Raw genomic sequence first — 22,914 nt, 5'->3', positions numbered from 1 at the left:
CCCTTAATTTTTCCATAGGAAAATATCTTGTTTGGGAAACACCTTGGCCTTAAATCTGACATTTTATCATTTGCTTCCTTGCTTTTGCAAGATTAATATCCCTGGTGTAGATAATACTGCCCAGTAGCTTGGAAAAATAAAAGTCCATTGACACCTTAGACTAATAATACTTAATTTTCAGAATAATAATTTGGTAGTGTACGAGAGCTTCGTATCAGCTGTTGGTTCTTTTTGACATAGTGGCTTAGACAGAGTTCCCTTTGTTGCACATTGCTCCTGATATACATGACCCTTTCCTCGAGACTGTGTTTTGTATAGGAAATGTAAAGCCTACATGGAAATGTGCTTCAATTACACAGCCAGGTATGGCTTAGTGCTCTGACTGTCATGTCTTTGATATCGTAACTTGCCTCATTCATACACTTTTGAAGCCTGATTTGTGATGGTGTGACAGCTCGTAATCCTAGAATGGGCTTATGCCACATGCAAGGCACAAAGCAAAATGCAGCCCATCTGGTGTGTTTTGTGGCACAGGTGCAGGTATGCTTTTGCAGTCTCTGGCAGGCAGAGAACAAAGCTGGATGGAACAAAGTTGGAGTCTGGTGGGTTGTGTAGGTCTTGACTTCAATCCTGAGCTCTCTTTCCACTTGCATCCCTCTTCATCCTCTGTGGACCATTTCCCTCTAGCCCTGGGCACTTAGGAAATCACTGAAAAACATTGGCCTTGGGTTGCTTCTACACAGAGGTTTTGTTCCCAAACCCTCTCCCCCCCAGCACTGCAGCACTGTTTTCTTTCCTGGCCTCCTGCATTTCCTCCAGATCTTGCATTGGTATGATCTTTTCCTCCATTCACAGTGGCAGTGATAGCCAGTGTGGTGTGGTGGTTAAGAGCGGTGGACTTTAATCTGGAGAACTGGGTTTGATTCCGCACTCCTCCACATGAAGCCAGCTGAGTGACCTTGGGTCAGTCAAAGCTCTTAGTGCTGTCTGAGCTCCCCCAAAAAATAAGTCTAGCTCACTGAAAGTGTTAGAACTTAAGGCTGCCAGACAATTACTGGCAACTAATTAGTGGCAACGAGAGCACTATGAGGTATTGTCCCCACCTGGAAGCAGTTTTGCATGGGTGGAAGTGCCTGATGCAGAGGACGTGCTCTGCCACAGAGGGCTGCCTCTGCAGTGGGAAAGGGCATTGCACAAGTGGAAACAAGGCTTAGGATCCAAGTCTTTGTCCACAGCTAGAAGTGCAATTTGAAATAAAGTGCTGTGTGCTGAAAGAGCCCACCATGGATTGGTTTCTGTGTCCCACAGATGATGTGGATGATGGAGACAAGAGATCTTCACCTGAACCAGAGCTGAGTCTCAGAGACTACCAGATGGAAGTAGCTAAACCAGCCCTGGAAGGGAAGAATATTATCATATGCCTCCCTACAGGCAGTGGCAAGACCCGCGTGGCTGTTTATATTGCCAAACACCATTTGGATGAGAAGAGAGAAGAAAAGAAGACTGGGAAAGTTATAGTACTTGTCAACAAGGTATGCTGCCCTGACTTAGGATAGCCCAGGCAAGCCCGATCTCATCAGATCTCAGAAGCTAAGCAGAGTCGACTCTGGCAAGTACTTGGATGGGAGACTGCCTTGAAATACCAGAAGCGAGAGGTGGGGGGCAGGGGCAGGTTTCCCTCAGCCACCTCTCTGAATATCCTCCAGGCCTCCAGTAGGGGTCAGTCACCAGAGGTCTCCGTGACTTCCAGGTGTACACACACACACACATGAAAAATACCACTCCCCCCAAAACACCAAGGTATGCTCTCCTCTTTATATGCATCATAGAAGCATCTACCTGTAGGATGGAAGGCATTCCTTTAAACCAGGAGCCCCCAGCATGCTACACCCATTGGGCACCATGCTGCCTGCCTATACCTTTCTTGGCGTCTGCCAAGTGTTTTTAGAAAGCTGGTGGAGCCAGATGGGGCTCTTGCCCAGTAGAACTTCTGATTGGCCACAGGGGATCTAATCTTCTGTATAGACTAAAATAACATTGTTTCAGTGGCAGCTGCCACCACAGTGTTGATTTTATTTTCACTCACTCTTCTTTCCCCATGTATATTAAATAACCCTTATCCCCTATACTTGGGCTTCCTCTGTGTGTGTGTGTGGCTCGGCTTCCCAGAGCAATCATATTGTGGTTGGCTCTGTCTCCTGTGGCAGCCATTTTTTAGTTGTGACCATCATCTGTCAGAATTCCAAGGGTGTCCACAGACTCAAAAACACTGGGGGCCCCAGCTGTAAACCAACAAGAAGGTGATCTATAACCCATCCATGTTGTTGCTTTTGTTGTTGTTCATGCCTAGAATGACCTGCTACCCTTCTTACCTGTTGCCAGGGTAATGTTATGTGGATAGCAGTTTGTGTGGAGTTTTAACAGAACAATTTCTTTAATTCCATTGCTTGGAATAATTTCTTCAGGTGCCTTTGGTGGAGCAGCATTTCCGGAAAGAATTTCACCTCTACCTGAAGCACCAGTATCGAGTAGCTAAGCTGAGTGGTGAATCTCAGCTGAAAATTTTATTCCCCAGAGTCGTCCAAAATAATGATGTCATTATCTGCACTGCTCAGATCCTTGAGAATGCGCTGCTGAATGCAGACAGAGATCCTGAAGAAGGAGTCCGTTTAGCAGGCATGTGTCTTGTTCTGATGTTGAAACCTATATGCTTATACTGTAGTAACAATGTGGTACTGATTGTACTGATAGTCATAGGCAATCTTGACCAACCAGGATCAACCTAGCATGCTCAGTCTTTCATGAATGAATGGATATAGATCATATATCCAGTAAATTTTTATGCCATGCTTACTCCAAGACACTCAGGGTACATGGATCTCTATTCCCTGCTTTATCTTCCCAACAATCCTATTTAAATAGGTTAGACTGAGAGAGAAATAGAGAAAGAGTGATTGGTTCATCAAGTTTCATGGTAGAATAGGGACTTCAACATGGATCTCCTAGCTCCTAATCGAACACTATGCTATACATAAACTTTTCCTGCATTATACTGTTATCTACAGGCTATTTTGCTTTGGGAAGCATAGAACACATGAAGCTGCCTTGTGAGCCCAGTTCAGTATTGGTAGAGGCTGTCCAGGGTCTCAGGTGGAGAGGTCTTGCTCATTAACTACAAGCTGATCCTTTAAAAACACACAAACCCTGGGGATGTTAGGGTTTGAACCTAGGACCTTCTGCATGCAAAGCAGATGCTCTCCTCTTGAGCCATAGACAACTACTTTGTGCTAGTTGGTTTTACTTTGGAAAACTGGACCATCGTGTTTTCTTTCCAGCTTCCTTCACACAGATTCCAGAAGAATAGCTAGCCATGTAAGTCGGTTACAAAAAAAATTAAAATGAGAGTCTTGTGGCATCTTAAAGATGTGAGAGATTTATGGAGTTGCCAGTTGAGCAAAGAGATAGTTGGGATGACTAAAAGTGGCCTGAAAATGGGGGGATGTGAAAGTTGCAGTTTGCCCTAAACTTTAGTTGAGAACAGTTGCCTAGAAGGATCTCCTTGTTGCTGAAGATACTTAGAGTTTCTTGTATTATTTTAATTTCTGGGTTGTCTTACAGTCGCAATTCAACCCAATTTCCTATATGTGTTTATGTGGTAAGATTTCTGTCCCACCTTTAGAACATATATATCCCAAGCCCGTTTATAATAAAAGAAATAAAATACAACAAATCATTTTTATAAAAATACCATATTAAACTGTGTACAGTAAGCATTACAAGATTCCAACCAAACAGTCAAATGCCCAGCAAAATAAAACCTTTTCCTAAAGAAACAATGGAGTAGAAGTCCCTCAGGAGGGAATTCCACAGACATAAAGACACTACCAAAAAGCTCATCTCATCTGAAGAAGGTAGCAGTGACTCATGAAACAAGGCCTTGCCTCCAGACTTAAAATTGTGGTGGAAGGGAGGGGAAGAATATGGGACAACAGGTTTTCTCATGTATTCCAGATCCAGGCTATGAATTAGCCTGCAAACTACCAGGTAACCACTAATGCTTTTTTAAAAAACAGTGTAATATGTGTCAGGTGACAAGCCAAGCTTCTGCACTCTGGACCAGCCAAAATTTCTAACAGTGTTCAGCTCCCCACTTAAAGCACATTGCAATAGTCACGTTGTGCAATTATGTATTATTTTATAGTACAATTTTAAAAGTACCAGAATGTGTGGAATAAAAGGTCATCTGGTAATGTACCAATTTCTGGGATATTTAATGGAGCTAATGTGCATTCCGAGACGTGCATCATTTTCTGTTGCACTAAACCAACCAATTGTTCTCCCCTTCAACGACGACTAAAGTATATTATTTTTACTGAGGTACTGTGCTCAGGAGAACTCACCAATCTGCACTGAATGTCTTCCAGAGTTCTCTCTGATTATTATTGATGAATGCCATCACACTCACAAGGAAGGTGTCTATAACAATATTATGCGTCGTTATCTGAAAGAAAAGAGGCAAAATAAGAAGCAAAGCAACTCATGGCTTCCTCAGCCACAGATCCTGGGACTGACAGCCTCACCCGGTGTAGGAGGTGCAAAAAACCCTTCCAAAGCTGAGGAACATATTCTGAAAGTAAGTCACCTCTGAACTTCCTGCTACTATTGTGGAGGGTGTTGTGTGCAAAGCCACACTGTTGTTTAAAAGAGAGTGTGAGCAAGTGCATCATCTGAGATCTGTTCAGAGCTCTCCTCTTACCATTCTCTACTTCTGGCTAGTTCACTTGACTTTGGTCAGGAATAAGGCCTTTTCTTTGCAACGAAATGGCCTTCTGGAGTCCTGACTTGGATGGCCCAGGCAAGCCCGATCTCATCAGATCTGAGAAGTTAAGCAGGGCCGACCCTGGCAAGTATTTGGATGGGAGACCTCCAAAGAATACCAGGGCCAAGAGGCCAGAGGTGGGCTATTAAGCCACCTCTCTGAACATCCTCCGTGCCCCAGTAGGAGGCTTCCAGGGATGGGCATACACATGCACACACACACACAAAATGCAAAAAATGAGAAAGAAATGGCCCTTCTGGAGGCTGTGTGCCAAGCATCATCTTGAATGACCTGTAAAACATCATTGTTTCAAAGGACATTCTGTTGAATGGTTGTAAAAGCAGGAGAATGTTAGTATGGCTGAGACAATTGGGTCTTTTTGTAAAGGGATGAGTTTTACTATTACCCTTGTCAATCTGGCAACAGTTTGCTGGCTATTTTAGTTTATTTATTTTTCTCTACTTTTGTTATTTATAGTCCACCATTCTCATATGTACTGAAGGCAGATTACACATAGTGAGCCATTACAACCCCAAAAATGGGACATTCAGCAACCAGTGCATTAGGATTTTCGAAGTGTGGAACTACCAGCATAGCATAAGTATTCACATGACAGATTAAGCGGTACAAAAATTACATAAATTGGATCATACTTACAGTAAGCTATTCACAGCAGTACAAACCCCAGTCCCTAATCATTTATCCAGGCACGTTAGTAAAAACATTTTGTGCAGTGCACCCTTGTTCCCTGCACAAGAAAAGCCCTATTGAATAGTTCAGTTTTGAATTGTTTGCCGAAAGCCAGGAAAGCAGAAGCTTTCCTGACCTCCTCGGGCAGGCCATTATGTCGTTAGCCTCAAGCCTTTGGGAAAGGCACTGCTGTTGTTGTTGGTTTAATCAGGGCTTCTTCTTCTTCTTTTTTTAAAGAGGTACCGGAACTCTCAAGAGGGAAATGAAGTTTTCAATCTGTATACTGAAAATTCCTGAACTTTTAAACATTTTAATAAGAACTTTGTCAAAGAGGTTACGGAACTTCGTTCCAGTGTGTTCCCCCAGAAAAAAAGCCCTGGTTTAAATAAATAAAAGGGAAAGCAAGAGGAGAAGGAATAACCCCTAGGCTTTTAAACCTCAGTTTCTGAATACTGAACAATGAGGACTGAGAGACTGGAACAAGCTACACTGCAAAAAGTTGAGCAGTTCTCTCATCAATAATTGTTGACTTCAGATGCATGTGACCTGCATTCAGAAATTACTAGGTTTTTCTGTAAAAGTTGTGAATTGAGCAGAAGTGTACATTTTAGAGGACTGCCAGGAAAAATGGCATCCTCGTGTTGAATCTTCCCCTCCCCCCTGTCATCATCGCATGGCTAACCTGGCCTTTGGAATTCACTTTAGGCAGCATTACTCATGAAATGTGCACGTAATTTCTGTAATAACATTTCGTCTTCCAGATATGTGCCAATCTTGATGCAGAGAGGATCATGACTGTTAAAGAACATGCACAGCAACTGAGCAATCAAGTGAAGGAACCTTATAAAAAGTTTGAGATTGCAGATGACAAACGGCAGGTATGGCTAGTGTGAATCCAAGTGCTACATAAAACTATATGGGAGGACCTCCTGTGACCTGCAGTGGGTGTCCTCGCCCACCATGGAGGTGCAAGTTTATTTTGGTTGGAAGTTTCTGTCAGTTCAAAAATGCATACATGATTATTTAAATTCCAAAAACATTGAATGTAATATGACATTATGGGTTCAAGAAGCTCATAATTTTAACTGTGTGAAAGGTTCATCTTACCTTCTACTTTTCCCATTGAGGCATCCAGCAAACACTGCCATCCTCTCAAAATGCACATCCAGGGTAGAATAAATTTGAGATTGGAGCTGCTTGATGCTTTGTGTGAGGTGCCTTGAAGATCCAGCTGGCCTTCTCTTTCCTCTGTCACATTATTCACAATAGATGCCTGACATCTCTGTTCGGAATGACTGTAGAATGCAGTTTAGTGACCATGTGGATTATTGAAAATGGTCTCTGGCTTCTAAATGGGGAAGAAGTGAAAGCTCCCTTAATCATAAAATGACTTTTTAATTGTGGTCAACAGTTAGTATTCTTAGGGAGGTCTTTGAGGAGCAAATGAGATGTGGTAGCCCAGCTCTACTGTCCCTACCTCCTATTCCCAGCAAAGTGATCTGCTTGTAATTTACATTTACATTGATAGAGCCAGTTTGGTGTAGTGGTTAAGTGCGCGGACTCTAATCTGGGAGAACCAGGTTTGATTCCCTACTCCTCCACTTGCACCTGCTTGGATAACCTTGGGCAAGCCATAGTTCTGATAAGAACTATCCTTGCAAAAGAGTGGTTTCTGTCAGAGCTCTCTCAGCCCCACCTACCTCACAGGGTGTCTGTTGTGGGGAGGGGAAGGGAAAGGAGTTTGTAAGCCACTCTGAGACACCTTTGGGTAGTGAAGGGCGGGGTATAAACCCAATCTCTTCTTCTTCTAGCTGCTACTTTTCTTCTCTGCCTATATATCTAGGCTGGCCATTAGAATGTCATCCCTCAGAACCTTAAATTGCTGACTCCTAATTATCTGAGGATTACAGAATCTGTGTACAGCATCAGACACGTGGGATTTCTGCATGTTATTATCTGCTTAGTTTCATTGGCTGCATTCATTATTGTCAAGTGGCTTGTTATGAAGCAGGAGGGCCATTTTGCAAGGGACTGCATGCTTAATTTTAGCAAATTCCTCTAGGTGGTATTTAAACTAGTGGATTTCTGCCCCTTGCTGGCAAGAATATCCAGCATATCTCTTTAATTGGATGCTCATGTGTTTCATTTTTAGGATCCATTCAAAGAAAAACTCATAAGCATAATGACCGAGATCCAGTCGTATTGCAAGTTCAATCCAAGATGTGAGTTTGGATCTCAGACCTATGAACAGTGGGTTGTTCAAGAGGAGAAGAAAGGTAATGCTTTGCATTAAATCTTTTGAAGGCACTTCATCTTCTAGACATCTGTCAATCAGTTTTGAGTGGAAGACTTTGTGGAACTCATATCCATTTTTAACCAATAACTTAGAAGTCAAACTGCAATCCTTTAAAATCTACGCACGCTGGTACTTAACGCCACGAACACTGTTTTTAAGTAAATTTAAAACTAACCCACTTTGTTGGAAAAGATGTGGACATACAGGGACGTACTTACATTGTTGGTGGGGATGCCCGCGTATAAAAACATATTGGGGAAAAATATTAAGAGAAATATTTAAAATCACGAATTGCAACTTACCTAACACTCCGCAATCGCTATTATTGAATATGTGGCCAAATCTTTCACTGACCAAACAACAGACAGAACTGTTAACGTTGTTATTATTCGCAGCAAAAACCTGTATAGCCCAACGTTGGAATAAGCCAAATATTCCGACAATTAAAATTTGGATTGCAAAGGTTTGGGACGTTATTATAGCAGATAAATTGGCTACACAAATAACTTGTGAACAAATACCAAACAAACCAAATAACTTTGTGGAAAAATGGTATACGGTACTGAACTATATAACTGCTGGAAAAAACAAAGCATATGATGTTCCAGGAAAATACATTAAAGTTGCACTATGCTAAAAACCGTATAGGTTGTGATAGTTGAATAGCGAGAAATGTGAAAAAACTACAGTAGGTACAAAGAAAAATGTATGCTATACAAGGAATTGTTTATGGTTGTATACTGTTATGTATTCTACGGCTGTTTTTTATTGTTAAAAAAGTTGTATTTTTTGTGTTTTGCTGTTTTATATTAAATTCAAATAAAATAAAATGTTTTTTAAAAAATCAGTTTTGAGAATGCATGTGCTGTTTTTCCCCCCATGACTAGCTGCTAAAGAAAAGAATCGTAAAGAACGTGTCTGTGCAGAGCATTTGAAGAAATACAACGATGCTTTGCAAATCAACGACACCATCCGAATGATTGATTCGTACGAACATCTCAAAAGCTTCTATCAGGAAGAGAAGAACAAGAAGATGGCAGTGAATGAAGAAGAGGATGAGCCCCTGCCATTGAAACTAGAAGAAACAGATAAGTTCCTCATCGGTTTATTTTATGGTGAGCATGCGACACTTGAGCAAACTGATTTGAAAATTCTACAAAACTGCATTAGCAAGGGCTACAGGCTGGCTATTCTTTACAGCTAGGTTGTGCCACAGGGTTGACATGATGCTTAGAAATGTGTGGTTTAAAGGTTACAATTTATGCTGCCACAGCAATGATCCCAGATAGTTCTTCAGTGATATTTCTGTGGTGCATATTTCTGTAGCCTCATTAGTTAAGTGTGTCCAGTCCTTCACTTGGACAATAAGGAAAATCACCTCCAAAGGTTCGTTAATGTAACACTGGGCTGCCCTTCCCCCAGACCCAAACCTTAATCACAGCTGCATACATTAAAGCACAAACACTAACATCATTGCTGACAGCCAATCAACCCAGACTACAATGTCAGCTGGCTGTCGCCTGAGGATGCTGCTAATGCCTGCCATCTGATACAGACTAGCACTGTATATTTTATAATATTTATAATTGTACTGTTCTGATTTTATTTAATTCTTGTTTAATTGTTTTATATCTTTATGTAAGCCACCCTGAGCCTGCCTTGGCGGGGAGGGCGGGATATAAATTAAGTAAATAAATAAATAATCTACATCTTTCCAACAGCGAGGAATATCCCCCAACAATTACTTTTCACAGACCTTTCCCCTAGGTGCTTTGGGTCCCGACTAGGGAGTAAAGCAGGATCTCAATACAAAATAAATAATTGAAATAATTGCATTTTTTTGGTTCCCAAACTGAATTTCAAAGGGGAAATTGTGACTGGAGTGAGGATACCACAAAGGAAATGTGATGGGCAGGGGAAATATGAGCAACCCACTCTCTTCTCTTGTTTCTTCCCTGTGCATCTTCCCCCTTCTGTCCTGCCACCCCAATCCTCAGCAACCCACAAACCCAACCTTTCCTAGAAAACCTCCTGTTCCTGAAAGCATTCTAAAATAATGAGGATGGAAGAGCTGTTCTTTACAACTTCCCATTGTCCTCCCTACCCCCTAATACTCTGTGGCTATTTACTAGAGACTGTAGGATGCTCACACTTCTTAGTATTGTAAAGAGTACCTTTGAGGAAAATTCAGACTTCTTGTATTCTTTCTCAATACTAACCATGATATAACGCTGGTTTAACTTTGAGTATGGCAGCCCAACATAGCAAAAATGCATATCTTTCTCTTTTCTCCCACTTTTGAAGAGCTTTTCTGGAATGTTTTTTTAAAATTCCAAGCTCTACTTGGAGTTCCGCTGGTTTGTTGTTCTTTTGTATTTTTGCTGTTTGGAGTCGTGATAGGGAAAATAACGTTTTTCTTGAAACAGCAGGGTTGAGAGACAACTCAAGCAGAGGTTGATCAGGTTTGATTTTATAAATGGTAAGCATGACAGAGGATGGGTTGGGCCACAAGAAATGCATGAATCTGAGATCTGCTCATACTGAATTGAGACACAATTGACTGAACTGCCTGCATTCTTTTTTTCTCTCTTTATTTCACTGCAGAAAGCTTTCAGGTACATGTATTTTTGAAAGTTCCTTTTTAAAAGAAGTACAATATTGCCCATTTTATCCCCAGTTCTAAAACCCACTTTTTTGGTGTGGCTAGGGTTGCCAAATAATTTTCACTCACCGGCGGGGGAGTCCGCGTCCCGTCCAAGAGCAGTCCGCATGTGCACGCGTGCGCGCCGCCGCGACGTCCCCGGAAGTGACGTCAGACGCTACCGACGTTGGGGGCGTGGCCGAGCTCGTCGGGGGGGAAACATATGGTTTTCCCCCCCGACGAGCTCGGCCACGCCCCCAACGTCGGCAACGTGGCTGCGTCACCTCTGGTGACGCAGCTTCGGGGGCGGGGTTACCCCGAGCCCCGATTCCGGCGGGGCGGGAATCGGGGGCTCCGAAGCGGGGGGTTACCCGCCCCCCGGGCACATTTGGCAAGCCTAGGTGTGCCCCATATTTCTATGGAGCTTATGAAGAATTACTGTTTCCTGAAATATTACAGTACTCTTTTCCAAGAGCCTGGAGAGCACTGGATATGCTGTGTTACCATAGTTATTAACAGCTTAATTCCCCTTCCTCCTATTTTTTAAAGTATGTTTTAAACTCATCCTTTCTCCAAGGAGCTCGGGGTTCTCTCCTCCTTTTTATCCTCACAGCACCAAAGGGATTTAAACATTGGTACCTCAGGCCTATTGTGATACTCCAATCAGTCTTTTCTAGGCTTTATCAAATTTCTGTGATCTGGGTTCAAATCATTGCTAGCCATGAAGCTCACATGAGTTTATGACTGGGTTAGATCCAAACCACTGAGTGACTCTGCTTAGAAAAGGATCTTTCCCACCTCATCTGTCTTGGCAACCCCCCTGTGCTGTCCTAAAAAATCAGGTATCTGGGTATCGGCGGTGGGGGGAGACCCTCAGGAACAGAGTGATGTTGGGATACGCAATGGGAAATAGAATCAGCAGGGGGGGAAGTCCTGTGCAAGTGGGAGTGCTCTTTGGAACTTTCCACATTTTGGATTTTACTTATCTCTCAGCAGGGCTGTGATAAAAATGGGGAGAGGGAACTTTGTGGAATAGATTTTTTTCCCCCATCCCCTTCAAATTCTTCCCAATTTTTAATGTGAAATTTGCTTTTATCTGTTACTTTGAAAGGCAAAGAAAAGTTGATGAAAGAGCTGGCTTCTAAGGAACAATATGAGAATGAAAAGCTGGTAAAGCTGCGCAGCACTTTGATGGTAGAGTTCTCAAAGACATTTGAGCCCAGAGGGATCATTTTCACAAAGACTCGGCAGAGTGCCTATGCCCTTTATCAGTGGATTAAAGAGAACCCAAAATTTGAAGACCTTGGAGTGAAAGCTCATTACCTGATTGGTGCCGGACACAATAGTGAATTTAAGCCAATGACACAGGTAAAAAATAAAGTTTAAAACGTACCATATTTTCTGCAACAGAGCAGGCTTTTTAATCAGTTGGACCAAGAGTTCTACCCTGTTCTCACCTCTGCCACTGGTCCAGTAGACACTCAAATCAAATCTCTCCGCAGTAATGTGTAATAGAAACCCAAGGAAGTATTGTTATATGAGAAATTGTTTTAAAGATGGAGAATGTTTCTTTTGAGAAGAAGATCATTTTGATCTGGTGGATGATGTAACAAAGACACACACTACCAATACTTTAGGGGTACATGGTGTTGATTTCTGTGAGTAGTATAAGGAATAAATACAGGGTCGTAGCTAACCCCTTCCTTGTGGGGAGGCCCTGGGGAAAGGGGGGGGCGGAGTGTGTGTGTGCGCGCGTGCAAAGCACGCGCACACCGCACACACATCACCCGGAAGCGAGACGGGGGGGAGGCAGGCCAGCGAGCGCGCGCAGCAGACGCAGCTCCGACTGGCCGGGCGGAGCCTGACAGGCTCCTTCTTTCCCCTTCCCGTCCGCGAGGCGGCGGCGATGGGCGGGGGGAGGGGGAGCCGAGGGCTGGGCATGAGCGGATCCCCCCCCACCTCGTTTTGCGGGCCCCCTCCCTCCCGATCCTCTGCTCCCTGGGGGGCTTGGCTGGTGCTCAGGATGGACGCCCCCTCCTCCCGCGCCCGGGCCACTTGGCGGCGCCTGCCTGCAGCCCAGCGCGCGCGCGGCTCCTTTAAAGCTGGGACCAGGCAAGCGAGCGGGCACCTTCAGACTCTCCCCTCGCCGCGCTCCGGCCGCTCTTCTGCCACCTCCTGCGCCTCAGCGCGGCTGACTCGGGGGGCGAAGAGAGGCAGGCTGGCGCGTCGCTGCTGATCCCGACTGCGCCAGCCAAGCCCCCGGGGAGCAGAGGATCGAGAGGGAGGGGGCCCGCAAAACGAGCGGGGGTGGGGGGGCGGGCCCCGTGGGCCCCATGCAGGCTACGGGCCTGAATAAATATCATAGCTTAGTACAGTAGAAGGATGATATAAGGTCCTCAGAACTAAATCCAGGCAAATTTTGGGTGACATTTTCAGTACCAGGCACCTGTCAAAGTGACTTACAAGTCACTCTGTTAACAACTACTGGCTATGGGCAGGAACCTCCCACAACCAGAAAATGTCTTTGTTATCAGCTGTGACCACCATTTTAATATTTATGATGATGTTTTAAATTGGAATTTTATTGTATTAACTAATATATTTTGTATAAATGAAGTGTTGTTACCCTCCCTGAGCTCGCCTCTGGGAAGGGCGGGCTCTAAATGTGAAGGAAGAAATAAATAAATAAATACTAAGAGTTATACCATTCTAAGTCCATTAAAACTACTAGGCTTAGAGTGGTGTAACTTTGCTTAGGATTGCAATGAGAGTTTTGAGAACAGTAAGCAGCTCTTGTCTAGTGGCTAGCATTGCATGCTATAGAAACCCACACTAGTTAATAGAATAATAAAACTTTGTATTTAACCTGTAATAGAATCCAGTCTTTATTAATGGACAGTCATAATTTTCAAATGCAACGTAATCTTAAAAACATGGTTTTTAAGGTGGGAGAGAATGCGTTCTGTTGCTATGTGAGAGGCAGCATGGTGTAGTGTTTACAGTGTCAGTCTAGGATCTGAGTCTCCCAGGTTTGAATCCCCATTCTGCCATAGAAGCTTGCTGGGTGACCCTGGGCCAGTCACACACACTGTCTAGCCTACCTCACAGGGCTGTTGTTTGAATAAAATGGCAGAGAACTATGTAAACCACTTTGATCTCTTATTATGGAGAAAGGTGGGGTATAAATAAAATATTAAACAAATTTGGAATCTGGGTTTTTAGATGTTTCCTCATCTCCTGTTTGAAGTGCCAAATAGTAGAACTGAAGGAAAATGAAATGTAAAGCAACAAAATGAGAATCTGTACTAAAGAGTGTCCAAAGGCACAGAACAGCAGGGACTCCTCCCACGTTAGCACTAACAAAGTAAATAAGGTTCACTAATTTTGTGTCGCCCTTAAAAACAGTGTAGTTCCACTGAGGCTACCCGATACTTCTTAGATGAATGGTGGACTGCAGATGGGAGCTCAGTGGAACAAAAATCTGCTGAAGTTTATATATTTATTTATATAAAACATTTAATAGCCGCTTTTCTTCTTTGCAGAACTCAAAGTGGATTACAATATAAATAAAACATTATAAAAAACACAAAACCAACAATTATGAAACCCATAAAAACTCCAAAGTGGACTGCCAATAATAAAAACTAAATCAATCAAAATGTATTTTCTATGGGCTTCCGGTCGGGCTAAGATGGAGGACTGACACACTTTCGCGATTGTGCGAAGTGAGCGACGGCCGCTTTTGACAGCTTGGGCAGTTTTTAGCCCAACGCATCGCTCCCCAGTGAGGGGGGGGGACAAGCAGGCAGCAGCGCCTAAGAGGGAGTGTGAGGTTGGCGTGATCCGGCTCCCGAAGGAGCCGTTTCATGCTTTGATCTCCTCCCCCGAAGAAGGCAAGTGCCAAGCAACTCTGCAGCGGCCGTTCGAGCCGGATTACCGGTTTAAGCTCTCTACCAGCCGACCTCTTGAAGATGGGCAACAACAGTAAGTGAAAAGAAGCAATGCGAAACCCGATTTGATCGTGCTAGATAACAATAAACGTGCCGCTTACCTGAACTGTGATAAGATAAAAATTGAAACAAGCGGTTGAGCGGGAAATGACCAAACATTCCCAGAAATCCGATTCCGGCAAAGAAAATAGTTGATTGAAGGCTTTAAAACAGTAAAAAAGAACATTGTTTAACATTCCTGCGGTGGGAATTGAGATATGTGCGCAGCCGAAAACCGAAACTGACGAACTGTATCGCGGGAGGAGCAGGCCGGTGTAACGAAAAAAATACTCCGAGGTGCTGGAACAGGAAGAGGAAGCCCTGAAAGAAGGGCTGAAGCCAACAGGAAGCCAACAGGAAGAGACTCGGAGCTACAAGAGAGCAGAACCGGAAGTGAGTGTATACGAACAGACGGGACCTGGAATACGGTAACCTGACCTACTCTATACCCGAATACCATAGAGAAGTTGCGCCCGACATTTTGAGGAGGACCTGACTTTAAATTTGACTTTAAACTTCTTTTAGAGGGTTTTTAAAAGCGAAAATAGAAGGGAATGGCTGATTGAAGGCTACCCTTTAGAAGAGACTGTTTGTTTGTGAATTTGCGCACCGCAGGAAAAGCACCAAAACGGAGACCAGAAGAGGACCGAAAAGAGCTGACTCTGATCCTGACGTTAAGCCAAAAGTGAGACCAAGAACTAATTCAACACCAACTAGGCTGACACCAACCCCCAAGATGTCAAAAGAGAGGGAGAAGGATAAGAAAGAGATGTATGCTGCCATGGAGGCAATGGAGAAAAGGATGCTGGAAGCAATACAAGCTATGGGAGAACAAAGTGAAAAAAGGATGGGGGAACAGATTGAAAAGCAACTGGAGGCACAAATGGCAAAGCAGACTCAGATTCATCTGAAACAACTTGAAGAGGTTCAGGAGAAGAACATAGCGGCAATTAAAGATTTGGTCACTACTGAGATAACTTCAATCAAGCAAGAAATAGAAGGAGTCAAAAAGGAGATTCAGGCTAATGCAACCAAAACTACGGAAGTGGAAGAGAAGATGCAACAAGTGGAAGAAAAACAGGATTCTTTGACTCAGCAATTTAGAAGATCAGAAACAATGATGGAGTTCAGAAGGATGCAAACCCATCTGAGATTCAGGGGCATTAAAGAGAAGGAAAATGAAGATATAAGAGATGAAATGATGAAGGCAATAACATCATATTTGGAAGAAGATGAAGGGACAATGGACTCTGATTTTGATTTGATATACAGAGTGAACTCCAGAATTGCAGAAAAGAAAAATTTACCAAGAGATGTTATTGTACAATTTGTAACAAGAACAACTACAGAAGATATTTTTAAGAAACAATTCACCGTCCCTTTTGAAATGGAAGGAAACAAGATTATGGTGATGAGAGAACTCCCCCGAGCAGTACTGCAAGACAGAAAAAGGTATAAGCCTTTGGTGGATAAACTGAGGACTTTGAATATTAGGTACAGATGGGAAATTCCACAAGGCTTATCCTTTACTTACAAAGGTGGGAGAGTCCAGATCAGGTCGGTGACGGATTTTTATAAATTTAAGGCGGACAATTCTGACGTCTTTGGAGAACTTTAAATTAAGAATCTACAATGGATTACAAATTGTTGTCATGGAACGTGAATGGATTAAATTCACCTAACAAGAGGAAAAGAATCAATTATTGGATACAAAAACAAAATTGTAACTTGATATGCTTGCAAGAAACTCATATTAGAAAACTGGATGCCAAATATTTAAAAAATGTTAAATTGGGATTAGAATTTTATTCCTCGGCCTTAAATAAGAAAAAAGGTGTGGTGATATATGTGAAAAAGGATTTACAACCTAAAGAAATTTTCAAAGATTTGGAAGGAAGATATGTGGGTGTGGAAGTGATGATTCAACAGAAAAAGACACTGGTGGTCAATATATACGCACCCAATGGAGCAAAAGAAAAGTTCTTTAAGGACTTAACTGAACACCTACAAGGACAAACTTATGATCAAGTTATTTTGGCCGGAGACTTTAATGGAACTATAGATCGGCTGGATAGACAATCACAAAAAGGCAACGAAATTAGTGGAAAATTGCCAAAGAACTTTTTTGAACTAGTCAAACAGGAAAAACTAGAAGATGTGTGGAGGAAATGGAACCCAACGCAGAAAGATTTTACTTTTTATTCCAATAGACATTGCTCTTTTTCCAGAATTGATATGATTTGGATGTCAGAAGAATTGTCAATGAAAACACAAAAAATAGAAATCCTGCCTAGATGTAACTCGGATCACAACCCTGTTTTGTGGACCTCTACTGAAAGGAATAAATCCTTTCTTTGGAGAATAAATGAAGATTTGTTGGATAAAAAAGGTGTTATGGAAATGTTAAAAGAAGAAACAAAACAATATTTCCAACAAAATCTGAATAAAGAGACTTCAATACAGGTAGTGTGGGACGCTTACAAAGCTGTGATGAGAGGGATTCTCATCTCACAAAATGTGAAGCAAAAGAAGGAAAAACTTCAAAGGCAAGTGGAAGTATTGGAACAAATAGCCCAAAAAGAAAAAGAACTGAAGAAGAAACCGGGGAAAAAGAAGATTATTAGAGAACTACAGTTGCTGAAAGAACAGCTGAATGATTTTTTGAACCAAGAGCTTTATTGGAATTTAAAGAAGTTACAACAGAAATCTTTTGAAGGGGCGAATAAACCGGGGAAATATCTAGCTTGGCAACTCAAAGCAAGAAAAGAAAGAAGAATGATAACCAAAATTATAGAAGAAGGAAAAGAATTCGTTGACCCTAATGGTATAAAGAGAAGTTTCTTCAAGTATTATGCTAAATTGTTTCAAGCAAATAGAATTGATCTTGAGAAGATTGAAAGATATTTAGAAGAGATTCCACTATCCAAAATAAGCAAAGAGTTTAAAGATTTACTAAATGGGCCAATCCAAACAGAGGAAGTGAGGAAGGCAATTGAAGAAGCGAAGTTGGGGAAGGCGCCAGGGCCGGACGGATTTACCGCGAAGTTTTATAAAAAAATGAAAGAGGAACTTGTCCCGGCCCTGGAAGCTTTATCCAACGACATACGGATGTGCAAGAAAGTGCCAGACTCATGGAAAGAGGCAATCATTTCATTGATACCAAAGGAAGGCCAAGAACTAACGAATGTAAAGAACTACAGGCCAATTTCTCTCCTAAATAATGACTATAAGATCTTTGCAAAAATTATTGCAGAAAGAGTGAAAAACTACTTACAAACAGTGATTTCAGAAGATCAAGCGGGCTTTCTGCCAAAAAGACAAATTCGAGATAATGTAAGAATAGTAATGGACGCAGTGGAATACTATGAAAAGCACCCTGAAAAAGAGGTAACTTTTTTGTTTGTGGATGCGGAAAAAGCATTTGACAATCTTAATTGGAAGTTTATGTTACAGATGATGGAAAAAATTGATACGGGACAACAGTTCAGAAATTGTATTGAAGCTATCTATTCGGAACAAAGAGCTACACTGAATGTAAATAAAGAATTGACCGATAGCTTCAAGGTACAGAAAGGTACTCGGCAGGGTTGTCCCTTGTCACCGCTATTGTTCATTTGGGTGTTGGAGGTACTTTTACAAAAAATACAACAAGATCAAGAGATTAAGGGTTTGACACATAAAGGTTTTAAATATAAATACCGTGCTTTTGCAGATGACGTAATGTTTATTGTGGAAAACCCGACGGAAGAGTTACCGTTACTATTTCAAAAAATAAAAGATTTTGGAGAATTGGCAGGATTTTATGTAAACAAGAATAAAACGAAGCTTATTTGCAAAAATATGACGAAACAAAAACAAGTGGAACTACAAAATTTGGTACAATGTGAAGTGGTAAAGAAGACGAAATACTTAGGCATTGAGTTAACTGCAAAGAATATAGACTTATATAAGAACAATTATGAAAAACTATGGGCTAAGTTAACCCAAGACTTTAAGAAATGGGACAAAATGAACTTGTCACTGATGGGAAGAATTTCAGTTATAAAAATGAATGTCCTACCACGTTTGATGTTCCTGTTCCAAACAATACCAATACTTAGTAAGACAGATTTGCTGCAAAGGTGGCAACAAGAACTATCAAAGTTTGTTTGGGCAGGCAAGAAACCGAGAATTAAGATGAAAATACTTTGTGATGCCAAGGACAGAGGTGGACTACAGCTACCAAATCTCAGATTATATTATGAAGCGGTTTGTATGACCTGGTTGAAGCAATGGGTGAAATTAGAAAATGATAAGCTATTGGGGTTAGAAGGTCATGATTGTAGATTTGGTTGGCATGCATATTTATGGTATGACAAAACAAAAATGGATAGCTTTTTTAAGCATCATGTGGTAAGAAAAGCATTATTTGTGGTATGGATGAGATATAAAAAATATTTTGGTGATGTAAGGCCACTTTGGATTGTACCAGTGGAAGTGTTAACATCTTACTCAAGACGTAGAGACAAAGATTGGTTGCTGTATAAAGACATAATAAAAAAAGAGGGAACAGAATGGGTAATGAAAAAGCAGAATGAAATTGAATATGAATATGAATGGTTGAAATACATGCAGATCTCTGACCTTTTTAGGTCAGACAAAAGAAATTATGGTTTTAGAGAGGAAAAAAATGAAATGGAAAAGGTATGGGAGAGTGGAGGGGGAAAAGATATCTCTAAAATGTATAAAGTGTTGTTAAAATGGTATACAGAAGATGAGACTGTGAAAGAGCAAATGTTAAAATGGGCAATAAATATGAATAAGGAAATTGACATAGAAACCTGGGAATATTTGTGGAAAAATGCTATTAAAATATCACCCTGTACCAATGTTAGAGAGAATTGTTACAAAATGATGTATAGGTGGTATATGACCCCAAAGAAAATTGCAAATATGAACCAGAATATGTCAAATAAATGTTGGAAATGTAAAAAACATGAGGGCTCATTTTACCATATGTGGTGGACTTGTGAAAAAGCTACACTCTTTTGGACAAAAGTCCACAAAGAAATGCAAAAAATACTTAAGTGCTCTTTCAAGAAAGCGCCTGAAATTCTGCTTTTGGGACTAAAAATGGAAGAAGTTAACTCGACTAAAAGGACTTTATTCTGGTACCTTATTACAACAGCGAGGATGATTTATGCACAATTTTGGAAGACTGAGAAAGTACCAGAAATCGAAGACTGGATACAAAAAGTTCTGTTCATGGCAGAAATGGATAAAATTACAAAGAAGTTGAATAATCAAGAAGACAACGTGTTTTTTCAAGAATGGAATGACTTTAAAATATATCTGGAAAAGAACTGGGATGTAAAACAAAACTTAATATGTTTAGATCAATATTAAGTCAAATGATGTTATCTTGAGGTTGGATGATAACAAATGATGTGTTAATGATATAATGAAATTTGTAAGAAGGGGGAGAAGCATTGCGGGAAGCCACTGGAGGGAGGGGAGGAAGGGAATGAGGTAAACAATGGACTGAATGATTTAATCTTATATGTTATGTTCCTAAGAAAATAAAAATTTGTTTACCAAAAAAAAAAAATGTATTTTCTATGTAATTCTTTACATTATGTATCCCATACCTTATGTTGCCATATATGAAGCGTAGGTGCACTTGGGCATTTCCACTTAGCACCTGTAGATGTTTTGGCAGCTATGAGAAGGTATTAGATCAGTTCTTTCCTAATATTTGGGATTGTACTGTCCTTCCAATAGTTAAGAAAACTATTCTGATTGTTGATTTATGTTCATTCATTTAGTAAATCTGACCATTAATATGTTGGTACAGAACGAACAGAAGGAAGTCATAGAGAAATTCCGCCGTGGAGAAGTGAACCTACTCATTGCTACTACTGTGGCAGAAGAAGGCCTGGATATCAAGGAATGTAACATCGTTATACGCTATGGTCTTGTTACCAATGAAATAGCTATGGTGCAGGTATGTTGTGTTGAATGTGTAGCCCAGGGTCCCCAATATGTTGCCCATCAGCACCATGGCACCTGCCAACACCTTTCCTAGCACCCACCAGGTGTTCTTAGAGAGTGGGTGGGGCCAGGTCACAGTCCTGCCCAGTAGGACTTTTGATTGGCCATTGGAGACCTGATTGGCTGTGTAGTTTAAAATAACATTATTTTGGTGGTAGCTGCCACCTCAGTCTTGATTTTATTCTCTCACATTCCTCTTTCCCCATGTATTTTTAAAAATTGCTCCTCGTGTTCCCTGAACGTGGGTTCTGTTTGTGTGTGTGTGTGGCTGGCTCTGCCTCTTGTGGCAGCTGTTTTATGTTTGGCTCTGCCTCCCACAGTGGCCATTATGTGGTTGCGCTCATCACTCTGTCTCAGAATTGCCAAGGTGCCCAAAGGATAGGGGCCCCTAGTCTAAGTGCTCCCCCCATAATTTATTTTCTGTGAATTTAAAAGCCACCTAATGGTGGAGAAATGAATTAGCTCCTTGAGAATCCACTATGGAACCATTGTTTATTGCAACAGTATTTTGTGTGAAGCAAAGTTATCTGCTCTGCTATCATTCTGTCTAATTTCCTATGGATGGCTGTTCTGCCATGTTTGAAAAATGCCTTATAAATGCTCCAGGTTCTCCAGCCTGACCATTTCAGTGCCAGACAGAACTGTACCTTGCTATAGTGGATTTGTTGCTGTATTCATCCAACAGCAGCTGTTTGCAAGACAGTAGTAATTAATGTACAATATTACCAAATACACTGTTTCTGTTAACTGAACATAGTGTCTGCACTCAAGTGGCATGGTATTTGGTTTTATGCTCTGTATAGTCCCCAAAACGAAATTAGTACTAGACTTGTATCTCCCCCCCCCCAATGAAAACTCTGACAGTGATCTTGAAATGGAGAAAGAAATAAGGGAGGCAGCCAAAAAAAGAGTTATAATAATCGGTGACTTCAACTGTCCCATGAGTAACTAGGAGATGGATCCTGGAGATACAGTGAAAAAGGCAAATTCTGTGTTACAGATTAATGGGAAAGTTATTGAAAATAAAACAGCCAGTGTTATAATCTCTTTGGATCTGTGGTGTTCAGAACTATTAGACAATCTCCCAAAGAATGTCATAGAACCAGAAGAGGCACAGAAAAGAGCCACTAAAGTGACAACAGAGTTGGAGCACCTTGCCTGGGTTAATGGTCTTTTTTAGTTAAGTGAAAATATGGGTTTATAAAACCATGTGTTATATGGAGAAAGTGGATGGAGAGGACTTTTCTTCTCCCATAATACTAGGAGGGGGGGCAGTGTCACCAAATAAAATTGATTGGAGGTATATTCAAGACCAAAAAAAGACTGCATTTCTTCACCCATCACCACAGGATGTGATAATTAACCCTGATTTACACCACTGATAGAATTTTTGGTATAATCCAGCACTTCTCTTAAAACCTTGTTTTTTAAAAAAACAACAACACACAACTTGTGTTCCTATGTATAGCCATATGCATTCTGTATTTATTCCTGTTAATGTTGCCTCATGTGTATCCCAGGCACGTGGAAGAGCTCGAGCTGAAGAAAGTACCTATGTACTTGTGGCTTCAGATGGATCCGGAGCTGTTGAGCGTGAAAACGTGAATATTTTTCGTGAGAAAATGATGTATAAAGCAATTAGACGTGTCCAAGAAATGACCCCAAATGAATATTTTCGCAAGGTATTGTTCAGAACTTAATCATAACCAGGGTAGCTCAATTGTTCAGGAGTCCAAATGTAACAGTCATGTAATACCTTTTCATTAGTATTTTTCAAAGTGTCACAAAACAGTGAAGTTTTTGAGATCTCCAGGAGTCTTCTTCATCAGGTTCAGTACAGTTTTTAGAAAGGTGGGGGGAATATAACGTGATGCTTCATGACACTGTGAAGAATATCTCCAAGGCTGCAATTTTAAAATCTTAAAATAGCATGCAGCATTTGTGGCAGAGTTTGTCCTGTGCATAGTTATTCCACTCTAACCACACTGGTTCAAGTGGGCTTAAACTGGAGTTAGTCTACATAGGATTGTATTGTCAATTGAATTAGTTAGTGAGATTTCAAAATGCATCAAAGACTGCTGCGGGAGAGGAGCAAAAATATTAGAATCCTAAAATTAGTCTGCAGATATATTAACAAAAAGCATTTCACTTTCTTCTCTACCAGGGACACATGGTATTTATCTACTTTGGATCAGGCCAAAGGCCCATCCAGTCCAACACTCTGTCACACAGTGGCCAAAAATACCAGGTGCCATCAGGAGGTCCTCCCCCCAAGCACCAAGAATACAGAGCATCACTTGCCCCAGACTGAGAGTTCCTATCTATACCTTGTGGCTAATAGCCACTGATGGACCTCTGCTCCATATGTTTATCTAATTTCCTCTTGAAGCCGTCCATACTTGTAGCCGTCGTCACCTCCTGTGGCAGTGAATTCCTTGGGTGAAGAAGT

General features: G+C 41.4%; 1 protein-coding gene across 1 annotated transcript in view; it reads left to right on the top strand.

The window, feature by feature from the left end:
* The window catches only part of IFIH1 (interferon induced, with helicase C domain 1), a 55,291-nt gene that overhangs the window by 24,851 nt on the left and 7,526 nt on the right, over positions 1 to 22,914 (top strand). Inside the window, exons 5-13 of the mRNA XM_015426233.1 lie at positions 1,309 to 1,532; positions 2,466 to 2,676; positions 4,425 to 4,633; positions 6,271 to 6,387; positions 7,662 to 7,785; positions 8,693 to 8,920; positions 11,558 to 11,814; positions 20,269 to 20,418; positions 21,986 to 22,147. Coding sequence (XP_015281719.1) covers positions 1,309 to 1,532; positions 2,466 to 2,676; positions 4,425 to 4,633; positions 6,271 to 6,387; positions 7,662 to 7,785; positions 8,693 to 8,920; positions 11,558 to 11,814; positions 20,269 to 20,418; positions 21,986 to 22,147 — 1,682 coding nt within the window. The remainder of the gene's footprint in view (positions 1 to 1,308; positions 1,533 to 2,465; positions 2,677 to 4,424; positions 4,634 to 6,270; positions 6,388 to 7,661; positions 7,786 to 8,692; positions 8,921 to 11,557; positions 11,815 to 20,268; positions 20,419 to 21,985; positions 22,148 to 22,914) is intronic.

This window comes from Gekko japonicus, unplaced genomic scaffold (genome assembly GCF_001447785.1).
Source record: "Gekko japonicus isolate JY-2015 unplaced genomic scaffold, Gekko_japonicus_V1.1 scaffold399, whole genome shotgun sequence".
NCBI lineage: Eukaryota > Metazoa > Chordata > Lepidosauria > Squamata > Gekkonidae > Gekko > Gekko japonicus.
This window is presented reverse-complemented; position numbering and strand designations above follow the sequence as displayed.